Genomic DNA, 15753 nt, shown 5'->3' with positions numbered 1-15753 from the left:
AAAAAAAATTAAAAGAAGCTGTTGAAGCCCCAAGATTCGTCACACTTGCAAATCATGGAGGGACATCCTAAAATTAATGTATTTACATTGCAGGACCTTGCCCTTGCGGACAAATTGAGATATGAGCAAAGTAATCATCCTTAGATACAACAACAGGACCTATTCCTTAAGGCACCGGAGATGCTTGTGCAAAAGCACAAGAGGATTCCACTCTCTCCATGAGGAAGAATTACTGTTGTCCACAAGTATAGAGTGAAGCGGAGTTTATTCGGATCAACAGTACCAGCATGAGACACACTTTCAAGGCAACTATTAGCCACATTGCTTGCATCAAAGGTTCTCCCTCTACTGTGTCTCACAATCAGGTAAACAATGCTCCTTTTGCCTTTTAAATTGCTGTGGATGTTTCTTCCGTCAAGATAATGCTGGGACCATAAAGTCAATGCGATATATATAGTATACCACGTTCTAAGCCACTGCTATTCCTTCTCTGCTATCACCACACAACCCCAAAAAATACCTTACAACTTTTGGTAGTTTGAGACCAGCCCAATCTAAAATGATTCTCTTGCCAGTTTATCAAACGCCGCCAATTACAGAGTAAATCTATCTGAAAAAGTAATTTCGGAAAACTCTTTAAAGAAGCCAGAAGAAAAGTCTGAAGACTAGAGTTCATACGAATCTACCACATGACAGGGTCTACAAGTATTCAGGAATACTAGAACTCTCACCAGCTCACAGGAAGGAAAAGTACAGAAGTCAACTGTTAGCTCATAGCATGTCACGGAAATTAATACAACAAATATTGGCAAAGCCAATAGGTCTCTCCTGTGGAAACTATTGGTTTTGCCACTCGTTTTTAGCAATGTGGTGCAGAATGGCTAAAGTGGAACCCCCCATTAAAAAAGATGCTATTATGCAGTTGCAGCAGCTGTGTCATTTTGTAGGTAAAAGCACCACACATGAATGCACCTACTACATGCGTGTGAAGTTTTTATTTTTGTATTTACTGATCTAAGTTGTACTGGCAAATAAAGAAATAAAAAGCAGAGGCAAAGCCTTTTTTAAGTGGGTAGAGGGAAATAAGGAGAGCGGGGTTCAGATGCAATACGGAGAGTACTGGTGGGGGAAAGATCACAGAGGATGGGGTCAGGAGCAACACGCATGGCGGCAGGAGAAGTACAAAGAAGGGCGAGAGAGACCAACGTGGAGCACGTGAGAACAGAAGCACATTGGCGAGAGAGAGCAATGTGGAACGGGGAGAAGCACACAGGGAAAAAAGGACTGCATGAGAGGTGAAGCACACTAGGGCAAGCACAACACTGAGGGAGTGGGGGGGCAACGTGGAGCGCGGTGGAGTGGCGAAGAGAATTACACAAGAGAGAAAGTTGGAAAAAACGTGCACTCTCAATGAGTGCGCAAGTGAACAATAACAAGCATTGGCATAGCCAAAAGGTCTCGCCTTTGGGACCTTATAAGTGTTTAGCCATGCAACAGTTGATGTTGTTACACAAAGGATATTGTGCGGCATAATTAAATACTAATAAGGTCCCAAAAGCTAGACCTATTGGCTATGCCAATGCTTGTCTTGTATGTTTACTTGACAAAATTCCAAACCATAGCCAAGTCAATCTGGGAAAAGCACGCAGAGGAACATAGTAACGTTGGGAAACAGTGACAAAACAACTAGGGGAACAACTTGCCAAAAGACGATCGCCCAATACACAGATTGTAAGATCTCAATCTGGAAACCAACTCAACCACTTACCAATCTCGAGTATACCAAATCTGAGGGCCCTCAATAAAGATATAAATAAAACTTTACGAAAGCTAAGATAAAGGGGAAACAAAATTACCCTACAAAAAACTCTTGCGCAATTAAAAGCAACAAAGAAGAAAATGATCTGGCAAGCAAAAAGGGAAGCAGAAGATACTTTGTGGGCTAAACTCCTGTTTGACGCAAAGACAAATCAAAGTGCAAAATTCTGGCGAACAATAAATAACTTAGGTAAAACCCACGTGCAGGGCATCAATTCCCACCTAACAGAGGAAATCTGGGCAGGCCACCTCCACGAACACTTTAACACAAGGGTCAGGACAGCCTGACAAGCTGAGCACCCATGGAAACATCAGCAGGAGGTCAACAAGAGAACTGCACTTCAAGACTTTGCAGATTAAAAACCGAGTAGCCAAAGGTAGGCCAGAGGGGGCACCTGGCCCCAACGGTATCCCCCTAATATTGTTTAAAACTGATCCGAACTACTGGGCGGCTGCATCATTACCAGTGTTCCAACTCCATAGAAGAAGGGGCTGGTATCCCAGACTCCTAGAAAGGCTCCAGAATATCTCCAATCTACAAGAAGGGAGATAAGAATAAACCTACTAGCTACAGACTTGTAGCTCTAATTGATGTTGAGGCGAAATACTATGCCGGTCTCCTTTTGGACGAACTAACAGCATGGGCAAATGAAAAATCCCTCATCCCCATCAATCAGACAGGCTTTTCCAAAGGAACAGGGACCATCACAAATCTACAAGCCGTGACGCTACTGATGGACGGCGCCAAAGCAGCAAATCTCCCCCTATTTTTCTGCTTCATCGATTATTCGGTTGCTTTCGACAGTATAAACAGGCATAAACTGTGGGCTAAACTAGCAAAGATGGAAAGTGCAGCAGCACTATTAAAACAGATAATCCACCTACACACTAACACTTGGGTTCAAGTAAAACGAGGAACCGGAGAAAATCTGTCAAGGAAAATACCAACATCAAGCGGATTGAAGCAGGACTCAAGACCCAGAGATAATGGCAGAGGTACAATAGACAAGCAGGGAGCTTAACCAGGAGAGACGAGTGGAGGCCCCAGCCTTTTTCGCGCACCCGCACATCGACTCACTTTCTCCCTGACTTACCCTAGAACGCATCCAACACACCTACTCTTAATCAGTGCACAGACCGCCGTGGCAACCTGTCCAAGCCCGCCCTACACCCTCCCCCCTCTCACGATCCTCTCATTCGTTTTCCTTCTCCCCCTTTTTAGTTTCTTCCTCCTTTCTACGGTCTTTTCCTCTCCTCCCCACGGTTAGTAGTTGAACCCATCGGCAGTTCAAACACCGATGCACTAGTTAACGAAACAGTTGAGTACATTCGTCATAAGGGAGGAGCTACACAGACAGTAAAGAGAAGACAGAGTTGACCTTAGATACACGTGACACATCGATACAGCCGTGTCGACACATATGACGGTCTATTGGAACGTATCAGTAGGAGACATGTGGTTTTAGCAATATCAGGAGGTTCCAGGGACAAAGTAACTAATATAATCACTCTTGTAAACAGTAATGTTAAGTCACAATGGTGCACAAAATTGGTTCGTATGTAATACAGTTGACATGCATTGTGGAAAGTTGTACGCAAAACCCTAAAAACATTTTTTTTTAAAAAGAGGATTGAAGCAGGGGTGGGTGCTGGCCCCCACCCTTTTAATCTGTTTATGGCAGACCTTTCTACAGAATTAAACAATAGCACCTCTCATGCACCGAGGTTAGGCGGGCTGTCACTCTCCAATTTACTGTATGCTGACGACGACGTCCTAATAAGCCGAACTCCAATTGGGCTTCAGCACTTGCTAAATACAACTGCCAATCATGCTGCATCTAATGGTTTAACCTTTAACCTAGATAAGTCAAAAATCATGCGGTTTTACCCGGAAAAGAACACAACCGGGTTTCACTGGAACCTGGCAGGTGCAGCCATGGAAGTCGTGTCAGAATACAAGTACCTAGGGGCGATACTTGATGAGAAAGGTACTTTTAAGCCACAAAAAGAAGCCATAAAACGGAGAGGAAATTCCATAGTGGTAGCTCTAAAATCTCTGAAACATAAAACTGCCGGGCCAAGCTTTTACCCCTTACTACAAGTAAAGTTAATTCCAGCTATTACATTACGGAAGCAAATGCCTCAGGGGAAAAGATGAAGAGACCTTGGAACAAACTGTGCTAAGAGCAGCAAGAATAACCTTAAGCCTACCAAATTATGTCCCTCCCGCGCAAATCATGCTGGAGCTTGGCCTACAGTCACAAAAAATAGCTCGCAACGCAGCTTATGTGAAATGCTGGTTTAGGATCAGAAGCTCCGATAAAAGCTCTCTGAATTTCCACCTATGGAAAGAGATAAACTCAAGCAGAGCTTGCACCCCAGAGGATTATCTGACCGCATCCATAAACCGCCTAGGCCTGAAGGAACTCTGGAACGCAGAACAGCTTTAACTCTTTGGTAAATAAAGACAGTAAAAAAGCTCTCAGTACTCGAAGACAAAGAAACGCTCAGGAGAAGGTCCCACGGTTGGTGCGTGCTGCAGAGCTATACAACACCTGGCATTCAAGATTACCTGCGTGTTGGCTTCAGCAGAAGGCTAAAATAGAAATGCCAATTGAGAATTCTTCCTGTCCTCCCGCATCTACCACCATGGAAGCGAACCGCAGAAACAACTCAGTGCCGCCTCTACGGGGAAGCAGAAGAGAGCATCAGCGTTTACTATGCATTTGCCACAGTCTGGAACCAGAACGACACTTGTTTCTGAAATCTATCTTTAACACCAAGAGGATAAGAACCTGCAGGCAAGCAGTGAAGGCTTGCTTTGGTGGAGGAGACATACAGCTGGCATGCCGCTTTGTACAATTTATGGTGGCGGCAGAGGAGAAAATGAAGAGATCTGGCTCACCATAAAACAGCTCTAAATTAAGGGCTTACCGTGCCTGGTCCCGAGATTGGCCTCTTCTTTTTTACACTGGGGAAACGCCTGACACAATAAAACTTTTAATCGCTTTGAAAACTATTGGACTTTGGAAAGGCCAAGGGCCAGAAGGACCATTAGTATCTATATCATAAAATTCTAAACAATCCTGATAAATGCAACTATTAATTCTGTGACTTTTAAATATAAATGCAATTCTTACATTCTTTTAATCTATGTTTTTATATCACAACCTTCGGACTAAGGATTGACTAAAGCACACTTGTTGATATAGACATTCTGTCAGAGGAAGGCTCAAACAATCTGAAAAGGAAAAACTGGGCACGGCCAAATCCTGCTATAGCTCTTTCCTTTTTTAATGTTTGCATAAATGATGAAATTGTAGTGCACTATCTTTATGAATTTGTTTTGACTTGAGCAATCTCCTTTTTGTAAAGGTTTTTATTAACCTGTACAATAAATATTTACTTACTTACTTACTTGGCACGCCCTGCTGAAGTTTTCTTTTCAATCCATGTGTACCAGCCTCATGTTGTGTGTGTTCTTGCACAACGTGTTCAATCCAATCTGCAATCTTTGCTGTGCCAATGCATTGACATAGTCAGAGCCCACAAAACGGCAAGATGCACCTTTACAGCAGTTCCAGGCACTGCTAAACAATGCTTGAGCACCGTGGGCTCACAAAAGCATGCACAGACTTGGGAATCTTGCCACTTAAATGCCTAGAAGGAGTAAGCCTTTTCGAAGCAGCGTCCATGGTGCCCTTTTAGAGGTTCTTGTAAACTGTTCCTCTGCACATCCTGCAATAAATCACTTAGTGTGTGCAGTTTTAACAAAAGGACACGAGAGGGAGGGTGGAAGGGAAAAAAGCAACAGGACAGCAGAAAACGCTGTGATGTGGCCAGCGCTGGGCATCTCATATCGCTTTTTTCATATGGGAATAGCTAATACGGACAAAGGGAGAGTGAGGGTTAAGAGGTAAATAAGTAACATGGTTGGAGTGGAGTGGTGGGAAGAAAAAACACAGCCGAGTGGGAGTGAAAAGCGAAAGACGACAAACTCAAATTAAGTTAAATGTTAGCAACTGCATGTACATTAGAAATGGTCAGCATCTAATCAACATAGGATCGGTAACATGCTGAGTCTTAGGATGTGGCGCTTGGGCATATGGGCTCATAAGAATACACACTTGCAGGAGTAGGGACATATACTGCAACAGTTTAGGCACACAGACTACAGGGCGTGAAGGCGACCCCGAGACAGGCAAATGTAAAAAAGCACGCGTGGCCACGCTAATTAAAAACAGGGAAGCCCCTGCGTGCCGCTGCTCGCTCCCGCAAGGTGGATGCCACCACACGCTCAGAGTGTTCGAAAGGTGCAGACAGATTCCAAAAGGTCATCTCCTAGAGCAACGCTTGCGCGCTGCGCTATGCTTGACCTAAAAAAGGAGTGTCCGGAACGTAAGCAGTCGTAGGACACAAATAAATCTTCAGGGAGGGACAAACACAAGAAGGACGAAAATAAGCCCACACAACCAGTCTTCGAAGCAGAATTGGCTGAGTTTGTAGGTTGCTTTATTAAAAGCATGCCACTTTATGCAATGAACACTACATTTTCTTATTCCCTCTGCACAGCAATTGGCATGTGCAAGGCAATAAAATAAGAAATTTATGTAAATGTTTATTTGCCAAGTGAGCACTCACCCTAGGGTTCAAAGCAACATCATACCATCTAGCTTCTTTTCAACATTCACATATTGATTTCTACAGATAAGGCCAACAGATAGCCATTGACGACATGTGAATGTTTCTCACTCTTTGATATGACTTAACTTTACTGGATACAGAGTTGCATAGTTTCAGGAGAGAACAAATTACACAAGAGTAAAAAAAAAACGCAAATGTAGACCATAACTTTCCATGAGAACAATAATCAATTAATTAATTGAAAATGGTTGTTAAAAAATGATGAGCGTTTACAGAAACTGAGAGCCATGTTCAGTGAAAGAGTAGTGGTTGGTTAGGGTAGGGAGATTTGGGTGGTGATGGTGAGGGTGATGGTAGTATGGGTGAGAGGGATAGTGGTGAGGGGTATTGGTGAGGGGGTGGTGGTGGTTAGAATTGTGGGAGTCGCATGGTAGTGGAGGAAGAGTAGTGGTGAGGGTTGAAAGGGTGCTGGAGGTTAGGGTGGTGGTGGTGATTAGGGTTGCGGTGATAGGGTAGTTTGGTGTTAGTGGCTAGGGTAGTGATGGGTAGACTGGTGGTTGTTGTTAGGCTGGTGGTGGTTAGGGTGTTGGTGGTAGGCTGGTAAGTGTAGTGGTGTGGCAAGGGTGGTGGTGAAGGTGGTGGTTACGGGGGTTGTGGTTACGGTGGCGGTGGTTAGGCTGTTGGGGAGCGTGATGGTGGTAGCACTAGGGTGGTGGTGATAGGGTTGTTAGGGTAGGGGTAGTGGGTAGGGGTAGTGGGTAGGTTAGTCAGGTTAGAGTGGTAGTGGTTAGGATAATGTGATGAAGGTCACAGTAGGGTGGTAGCTGCTAGGGTAGTGTGCTGGTTGTAATGGTAATGTAGTGGTGGCAGGGGTGGTGGCGTTATTGGTAGGGTGGTGAAGGTGATGGTGAGTGTGGTAGGCTGGTTAGGATGGTGGTGGGTCAGTTGGTGGTAGAGGATGGTGAAAGACTTGTTTAGGTAGTGGAAATTAGGGTGGTAGTGATGGTGGGAGTGATAGCGAAGGTGGTGGTGGTGACTGGGGTCAGGTGGTACGTGAGGTAGGGCGATGTGGAATTGGTAGGGTGCTGGAAGTAGGGGGTGGTTGGGTGGTGATAAACATACTGATATATGAGGGGATGGTGGTGGAAGGGCGATGGTGGTAAGGTGGTGTGGTTGTTGTAGATGTTGGTAGAGAGGTGGGCTGGTGGTACATATACTAATGTGGAAATGGGCATGGGGCAACAAGCACTAAAAGAAAAAATAAGTAACTCAATCGGAGCGTGAGTAGCGGAAGGACACTAAACAAAAAGAAGCAATCAGTACTTGATCCATGCTCCAAGGAAGACAGAAACAAAGTGAAAGTGAAACCAGGCACACTGGCCAATCAGAAGCCAGCAAATAAGATTGACAATTAAGTCAATTAATGGTAAGCAACCAATGTTAGTAAACAAAATCTCTTCCATTGTCTCACGCAAGACCTAAAATCTAGAAAAGGAGATTTCCTAAAAGTGTTTAAGGAGACAGAGGTGCTCCTGAGCTACTTCAAAACACATCTAATCCACATGCCCGTCAGTCAATGCTGACATTCACACCGATATTCTAACAGACAGGCAGTATTAGGTGCCTCAGAATTCAGTCAAGACAAACGTGATCAAAGGGGCGAGAAAACACACAGTGCACATGCACTTCCAGCTCTAAATTGGAGTCCTGTGTATCACAGGAAAGCAATGGCAAAATGTATTTAGATGCTTCTATCTCTGAATCAATGAAACCAATTAAATGCCTTACTCTGTAGCAAAACCATTTACATTCAGGAGAGGAAGTTTTTTATACTGATCTGGGCTCTGTGCAGGGTCTGGTCTGTGCTCCTATTCTGAACAACATACGTTTCTGTTAATGGATGTTAAATGTGTTTGTCTATTGACCTAGACTGCACTTTTAAGGCTCCATATTTGAAAAGCAAGTAGGTATGACTTCTCAGAAATGGAACCATAACATTTTCAAATTGAATATCCATACAGAAAAACGTTTCAACACTACTTTGTGCCAACACTCTATTTTTCGCTCTAATATGACCCCATGAAAGCCAATGTTATTTACTCAAACAGCCAACTGTAACCATACATTGAATTAAAGTGGTGAAAAATAATGTCATGCAGTCCAGAGGAGGTCATTTGTAGAATTAGAGGACACAAATAATACTTTAGTTTTCAAAGATGAAACACAAGAATCAGAAAATAAAGTTTTACTGGTGATAAGGTAACAAGAAAAACGAGAGAACAACTGAATCTGCCCTACGATTGGAAATGTCCACAACACGCACGCAAACAATCATAAGGGTCAGATGTCATGCAAAAATACATGAAGACTATAAGACTAACAGAAAAAATTAATTTCAAGAATGAGATCAATGGTAGAACAGACTCATTTTCCAATCAATGAAACAAAATGACATGGAAAGAAGCAACATACTCATTACGCAGTGTCTTGTTGGCACCAACAAATGGCACAGCATACAAAGAGTTGCAATAGTTTAGTAGGAGTCCGAAACAAAAGTACATTATATAGGGATAAACACAGTAACATAATGCAGTAAACTAACACAAATGCCGATATTTAACCTATGGATTCTTAGCTAATCAACTTATTCCTATCTCATGTACTTGAAACTGGCTCTTATTTTAGAGGGAAAAACCAAAATACCTTCCAAATCCACAAAAGCTCAGCACGTGCATTGTCAGCCACCCAGCAATAACAGCTTAACATTGGCGTTCTTGTGGTCCTTCTGCTCTACCTTACAGGGTGACTGGCATATGGTGACTCCTCAGGAAAAGGGTACTGCTAGCTGCCTGAAGTAAAGAGATCAGATGATACCAAACAGACAATACTTTGGTCAGTATCATTAATTTGTTCCTATATTCTCCAACCACGTGCCTTCAAAGCACGGGAAGCTCACAAAGCTTATCGTTGTAACTGGGGTGGAAACCAGCTTGCAATCTCTAGAGTGCAGCCAAAAATTGCTCTTCAGTGTGGCATGATAAATTTAAGAGAAATTCTAGAACCAAAGTTAAACGCATACCAGCTTAAGAAGCTGTAGGGCGTAGCCCATCTGGCTGTTTTGCAGATCAATTTAATAAGATTATGCCTATGAAAAGTTACTGATGGAAGTCTTGAACAAACTGCATGAGCATGAATTAATGCAATAGTTGCAAAGTGGGTATAGGATGACTCTGCAGGACACAATTTTATATCCAAAAAGAACAGAATTAAGAACATTTATTTCCTGAGTCACAGCTGGGAATTTAAACCTTTGTGCTTGTGTACGTTTGGCCTACGTGCACAAGAATTGGTGTTGCACTCAGCTAAGGATTTGCAAAGCATAAAGCAAATCTACTCAAAGGCTGGGATCAGGCAGGAGGTGGTTTCAGAGGTGGAATGCCTTTTCAGTCTGTGCACACTCAAACATACATGTTTAAGGGTATTAACCAACTTTACTACAACGCCTTCCAGATGTGGCAAAGGCCACACTTTCTTCCAAGGATTCATGGAAAGAAGTTTCTTCATGTGAGAAATTTTCGTCTCAGGAGAAAAAAATTAAAGCAAATGAATGTGCACTTACCCAGCAGATTATTGGATGTGAATTTACAAATATTTGCTAGCAGTACACCTGCAAACCTGCCTCTGTTGCAGGTTTGAGCTCTAATTCTGTAAACTCTTGTGAATTCCTTACAATCGCAAATCTACACCAATGCAAGTTCATAGACCTGTGGCTTTCTTTATGAACTGCCAGTCAGTTCATTTTTTACATGTTGCCTATACTGGTTTTACCCTCCTTTTCCATTTTGTTTTACTGTATTATGCTGGTGAGTAACAACAGCGTGACATGGATCACCTACACAAGAAAAATATCAGTCCTTCCAGAACATTACAGTGAGGAGCATCTTGTCGCATGATGACTATGAAAGGGACTTTGGACGTTACAGTCCTCCAAATATCCTATCAACCCATCTCACGTTGCTTCTCCATCTTCTGTTTCCCTTGCCTTATTCTCATTCAAAACACATGTTTGCTCGTTTCCACCAGCTGGTTAGGTGTTTGGGGCATGCACTCTGCCTATTTGCACTGTACATTTTAAATCCTTCCTTCTCCATTAATCTTTAGATAGAAAAGAGGTGTGTAACAATTGGAATATCATTCATACTAAAGATTTGTCAGAAATGTGATTACCATTAACTTATCTGTTTTTAGCTTTGACAAACATTTTATTTATGGATATTTAAAGTAGAGGTCTACCATAATAATTATAAACTGTGGACAGCCTCTTACAGCTCCAACTGGTACTATAATATCTAATCACACTGTCAAGGCAACCTTAGTACTCCTTTACAGGTCACTGGATGGGTTTCTTTAACATGCATGCTACCACTGCTGGTGCAAGTTATGCAGTCTCTTGCCAAACTCTAAACCACATCATCCAAATTAAGGTACAATTATTTAGATTTTAGCTAAGGTCACCCCAAATAGCGCCAATGAACCATACTTCCATTTCCTGTATCTGGATGACGATTTTATTGTTACACTTGGCTTTATATTGAATTCCAACAGGAAGTGGAATCACAGAAGCAGCACAGGGAGCATGCAGGGAGAAGAAGACACAACAGAACTGACAGCTTCTTATCCATAAGCAACACCCTGCAAACTTAGAGGTGGCAAGCATTCGGGGGGGAGGGGGTGCAACATAGATAGGCCACCTCTCATATTATGTTCGCAATAACCTGCAAACTTCACTTGAAATTAGAGAGAATCAGGGAGTACAGTCATGGCTTACTAGACTGAATCATCAGAGATTGCAGTAGGTAACCTCACCACTAGTGTTCAAGTTTAAAGGCAATTACCCTGCTACTGTAATCAGCTGCCACTAACTGTTAGTAGTGTTGTAGCTTGGTTACAGTGCAGGTAGCCACCTAGGTCCAAAGGAACATTCCTTTGAGCTTGAGGGAGAAAAGTGAGACTAGCAAATCTTCTGTGACAAGATATATGTCTATTCAGTCCCAGTCAGGTTTACCCAAGGACTTATCATTAGTGAAAAACACCCAGCAGAGATTTTACCAGAGGCGTATGTGATTGGACGTATTACATCAGTTAGTGGCTTGATTTAAATGGGCCGTCTGCACATCTGGCTTGCCAAAATGTCCTTGTGATGGCCGAACAAAACAATACACCATCCATCTTATGCTATTTTGTGGCCTATTCAGGGATATTAGGATTAGTCTGGTGCACCCACTTTTTTTCCCTCAGAAGCTCTTCGTGCACCAGGATGCATTGAAATGGCTATGTAAACTTGAGAATTAATTAGTCTGTTACACAGTTTCAATGTATATATCACGTGTTATTACTAGAAAAAAAAAACAGAATCGGATGATTTGAAATATGAAGAATAGAGCTTATAGTACCATGATTTGTGGAGGATATATTTTGAACTGTTTTTAAATAATAGACATCTCTGAAATGGATTATAATGGTATTTTAGATTATATATTTATGTGTAGATTACAATAGGATGTAAATCGCATCAAGAGTATGATTGCATAATTGTATAGATTATCTTGCATAATGTATTACTTTTTTATAAGGTATTTATGTGAAGTTTTTAAGCTGAGTATTTTATTACTGCTTTTATGGTTAATGAATTACTTGAACGAAGGTTTGATATTTATGCTATAAACAAATGATGGTCCAGGCGGATTGACAGTATCAAGATGTTCACGATAGCTCTGTTTCATTCCTGTTAACATAGCGGACCCTTTTGAGGATTTTGTTGTCAGGGATATGCCGAAAGTGCGTCATTGTCTGTATATAGTTAAATTTTGCACTTTATACCCTACATTTGTATGAATGAATATCCGCTTGTTGCTTTTATGGTCAATATTGACCAAATAAAGATATTTTTGAAGTTTTTAATATTCTTATCATCCAACAGAATCTAGCACACACCTGATAAGCAGCATACAAAATCAATGTCAATGCAGAGTAATGTCAGCAGACTGTAACTAAGGTTTCCTGCATGAGAAAACCTACGGGGGCTGCTAAAATGAGGAGCAGATTGTAATAAGGAAATGGCAACCAGGACATTCAACCCTACACAACCCCCAAAAAACGTTTCAAACAATTTTTAATATCCAATTGGATCAAATGGAGCAGGCCACAGCTATGCTTACAGGTGGTACTTAATGTTACAGCAGGATCCAAAATTCAAGAAAAATCCAGTGTTCCACTTTGAAATAACTGGCTGCTAAACTGCAAAATATGCATACATGCACCTAATTACATGTAAACTATCGTCCGTGTGAAAGCAGAGGCAGACTTGATGTTACATTTTAGTGGCATTCAAACTGTCATGTATTCAGAAACCACAGCGCCACTTCGATGTAGACAGAATCCCTCTCTAATGCAAATGCCACCTTAAGTAGACATCGTGTCACTCTAGTGGAGACAGAAAAAGTCCCCACTTCTGCAGATTCAGTATACAACGCCTCTCTCAGATGGATTCAACATACCCTCTCCTCTACTGGCACCACAATGTCTCTATAGTTGAGGATCAGAAATATATCCTATTGTATCTCCATCAGCCAAGTTTCCAAATTACTTTTCCGCTTATGGCTGCAGAGCGGAGACGTTCTTAGGAAAACTTGGCTGATGGCGATACAATCAAATGTATTTCTGATCTAGGGAAACTATTGGAAATCAATCATCCTTACTGTGATTCTTCGAGGCTGTGACTGGATAAGGCCTTTTTCAGGTGACATATTCAATAACCCAGCCTATTATATTTTGACAAGCGAGGATCAAAACTTAATTGTATATGAGAAGAATTTGAGAACGACCCATTGGGAGTGGAAGACAGTTTATCTTATCAGAAATTTTGGGTGAGGAAATAGAACAGATGTTCTTTCCTGGTATAAGGTGTTGAAGAAGAGTGGATACCCGTGAAAGACATTGGCTGCAAATACTGAACTTCAAAGGTTGTACCTTGTAATAATCAATTCACAAACTTCAAATTGTACTTAAAAAAATTACCTTTTTAATGAAGGATTTGAGATATGAGAATGTATTCTGGCAGACGAGGCTTTTAAAGTTTTGTCAACATAAGTACATAAATGAAAGTTCCCGCTATACAAAACTCGACAAATAAAACAAAAATAACGACTTCTGGAATGTTCTGTTCTTTATTATGGGGGTAGGATAGTAGGGTCATCATAACGGAGTCAAAATCCCATAATTTTGTGTGACTCCCTTGTTTGATCTCGCCCAGACAGATTTTTGCTTCCTGGTGGGCAAAAGCCTCTTGTGGACCACAACAAAAATCTTACAGTGTGCTTAAAGTCCGCCCACTGCTTACCACTGGCTGGCTTTAGGAACACTCATTTGCATGCTTTATTCAATGGCCTTCCTTTTTCACGTTTGTTCCTTTTGCCATCATTTTGATTGGCTGACTAATCAGAATTAGGAAACTTTTTTTTCTTTTTCTTTCAGCACGTTATTCCATGCTCCCTGCCTCCGCATGTATATTCCGGCACTACTCCTCGTATGCGGATATAACCATGCGTGCTAAGTGGCCCCGCCACTGCTCCACTTATGCAATATACTCTACAGTGACCCTCTTATTATGGCCTCCAAAATGATCCGTTTATATTGGCCTCCAAAATGATCCGTTTATTTTGGTCTCACATTATCATTACAAAGGCGACACTCCAGTCTCCCTTTTTTTGGGTGTAACACAATAGTCCTTCATTTTTGGGAGAACAGAATCCCCTTCTTCTCTGGAGACTGGCTCCACGACGTCATTATATAAGGTCCACAAAGGCCCCTGTCTATGAGATCCACCATGCTTCTCTTATCTACACACCATAATGCGCTCACATGCGAACATTTCACACAGTGCTCCTCTTACGGAGACTTCTAAAACATTCCGTTTTTATGGGCTCACTGCCTACCATCAGACGTCAAAACAAGACAGACATGTGCCACTCACTCACTTGGCAGTTTGTCTAACACCTCCCAGTGCAGTAGATCTGGCGGAAAGAATCGGCTTGCTTATAACTGATCAGACTTACGTTCCCCCACCAGGAGAATCCTCACGTCCTTCTTCATGCTGCCAGATGCTGAGGGCTGCCGTGGCTTCTCCTGGGCCGGGTGGTGGCGCCTCCTCCGTCTCTCCGGCTCCCGTCTGCTAAGTGAGGGGAACTGTCTTCCCGACCGGCCTCAGGGTCCCCAACACGTCCAGGAACTAAGTCTTAAACACTGAGCCTTGATGAGAGGTTATTGCCGCCCATATCTGTCCTCGGTCTCTCCCACCACCCGGCTCCAGCTGCAAGAACAGCGAGACTGCGTCTACGGGAAGCATCCAGGGTAAAAAAAGATTTGAACGCGACCGAAAACCCCATGATACTGCGCTTGTCATAGAAATAAAAGAGGGACGAATAATTCTCCATCCTTTTAGTACAAGTATTGCAACCTGGAGAGTGAGGTACAAATCGAAATCTCTAAAGGTTATGGGCTATGGAAAATTAATAACCAGCCAAAAAACAATATTAGAAAGTTGAAGTAGCACGCAAGTAGCAAAAGTCAACACCTGGCGCAGGCCAACGAAGAAGAACGCATATAACAAGTACAAACGTCATACATACAGTACGCTATGAGTTCTAAGAAATGCACAGGAGGGATATCGGAAAGTTTTGGAACGAAAGGGAAATACTAGTGATCCAGCGCCAATACCAATACTTGATCAGGGATCGATACTCAACAACATTACTACAATGGCCCATACACATTTACCCAGTATCCCTGATGCGCTGGAGTCAATTTGTTTGTTCCATCAAATATTTCTTTTTATAGATCCCTTTTAGGACATCGTTATATAACTAATCTTGATATCAACTTTCCTTCTATTTGGTCGATGGACCAATTAGTTGAAAAGTTGATGGTAATGATAATTACTAACTTACCAACCATTTAGTCCATTAATTACAGACTCTAGGTAAGGTTTATAAAGATTTTTTTTAATCTCAATTTCGAAAGGTAAATGTTCAATTGCATTAGGTCACAATTACAAACATCGAATCTCATGAAAGGAGAAATTATACATTTATACAGACTCATTATGTAATGACATTATGCAATGAAGGAGTGGATAGGGTAAGAGACAAAGGTTTCAGCAAATAATTATGTCAGATAATAATATACCTAACGGAGGGATAGATGAAGAGACAATAGGTTCATCTAAAAACAATG

At 41.9% G+C, this 15753-nt stretch overlaps 1 protein-coding gene across 4 annotated transcripts in view; it reads right to left on the bottom strand.

Annotated features, from left to right (window-relative positions):
- RHOT1 (ras homolog family member T1) overlaps positions 1–14873 on the bottom strand; it is a 429863-nt gene extending 414990 nt beyond the window's left edge. For 3 of the 4 annotated variants that reach the window (XM_085617212.1, XM_085617214.1, XM_085617213.1), the window contains exon 1: positions 14577–14855. In XM_085617212.1, the coding sequence (XP_085473338.1) occupies positions 14577–14613 (37 nt within the window). In that variant the 5' untranslated portion in view covers positions 14614–14855. Of the gene's footprint in view, positions 1–14576 lie in introns of all 4 variants that reach the window. The other variant, XM_085617215.1, reaches the window with a different exon arrangement.
- Positions 14874–15753: the final 880 nt, after the last annotated feature.

This window comes from Triturus cristatus, chromosome 7 (genome assembly GCF_964204655.1).
Source record: "Triturus cristatus chromosome 7, aTriCri1.1, whole genome shotgun sequence".
Classification (NCBI taxonomy): domain Eukaryota; kingdom Metazoa; phylum Chordata; class Amphibia; order Caudata; family Salamandridae; genus Triturus; species Triturus cristatus.
The sequence above is the reverse complement of the archived record's forward strand: the minus strand, read 5'-3'. Positions and strand labels throughout refer to the sequence as shown.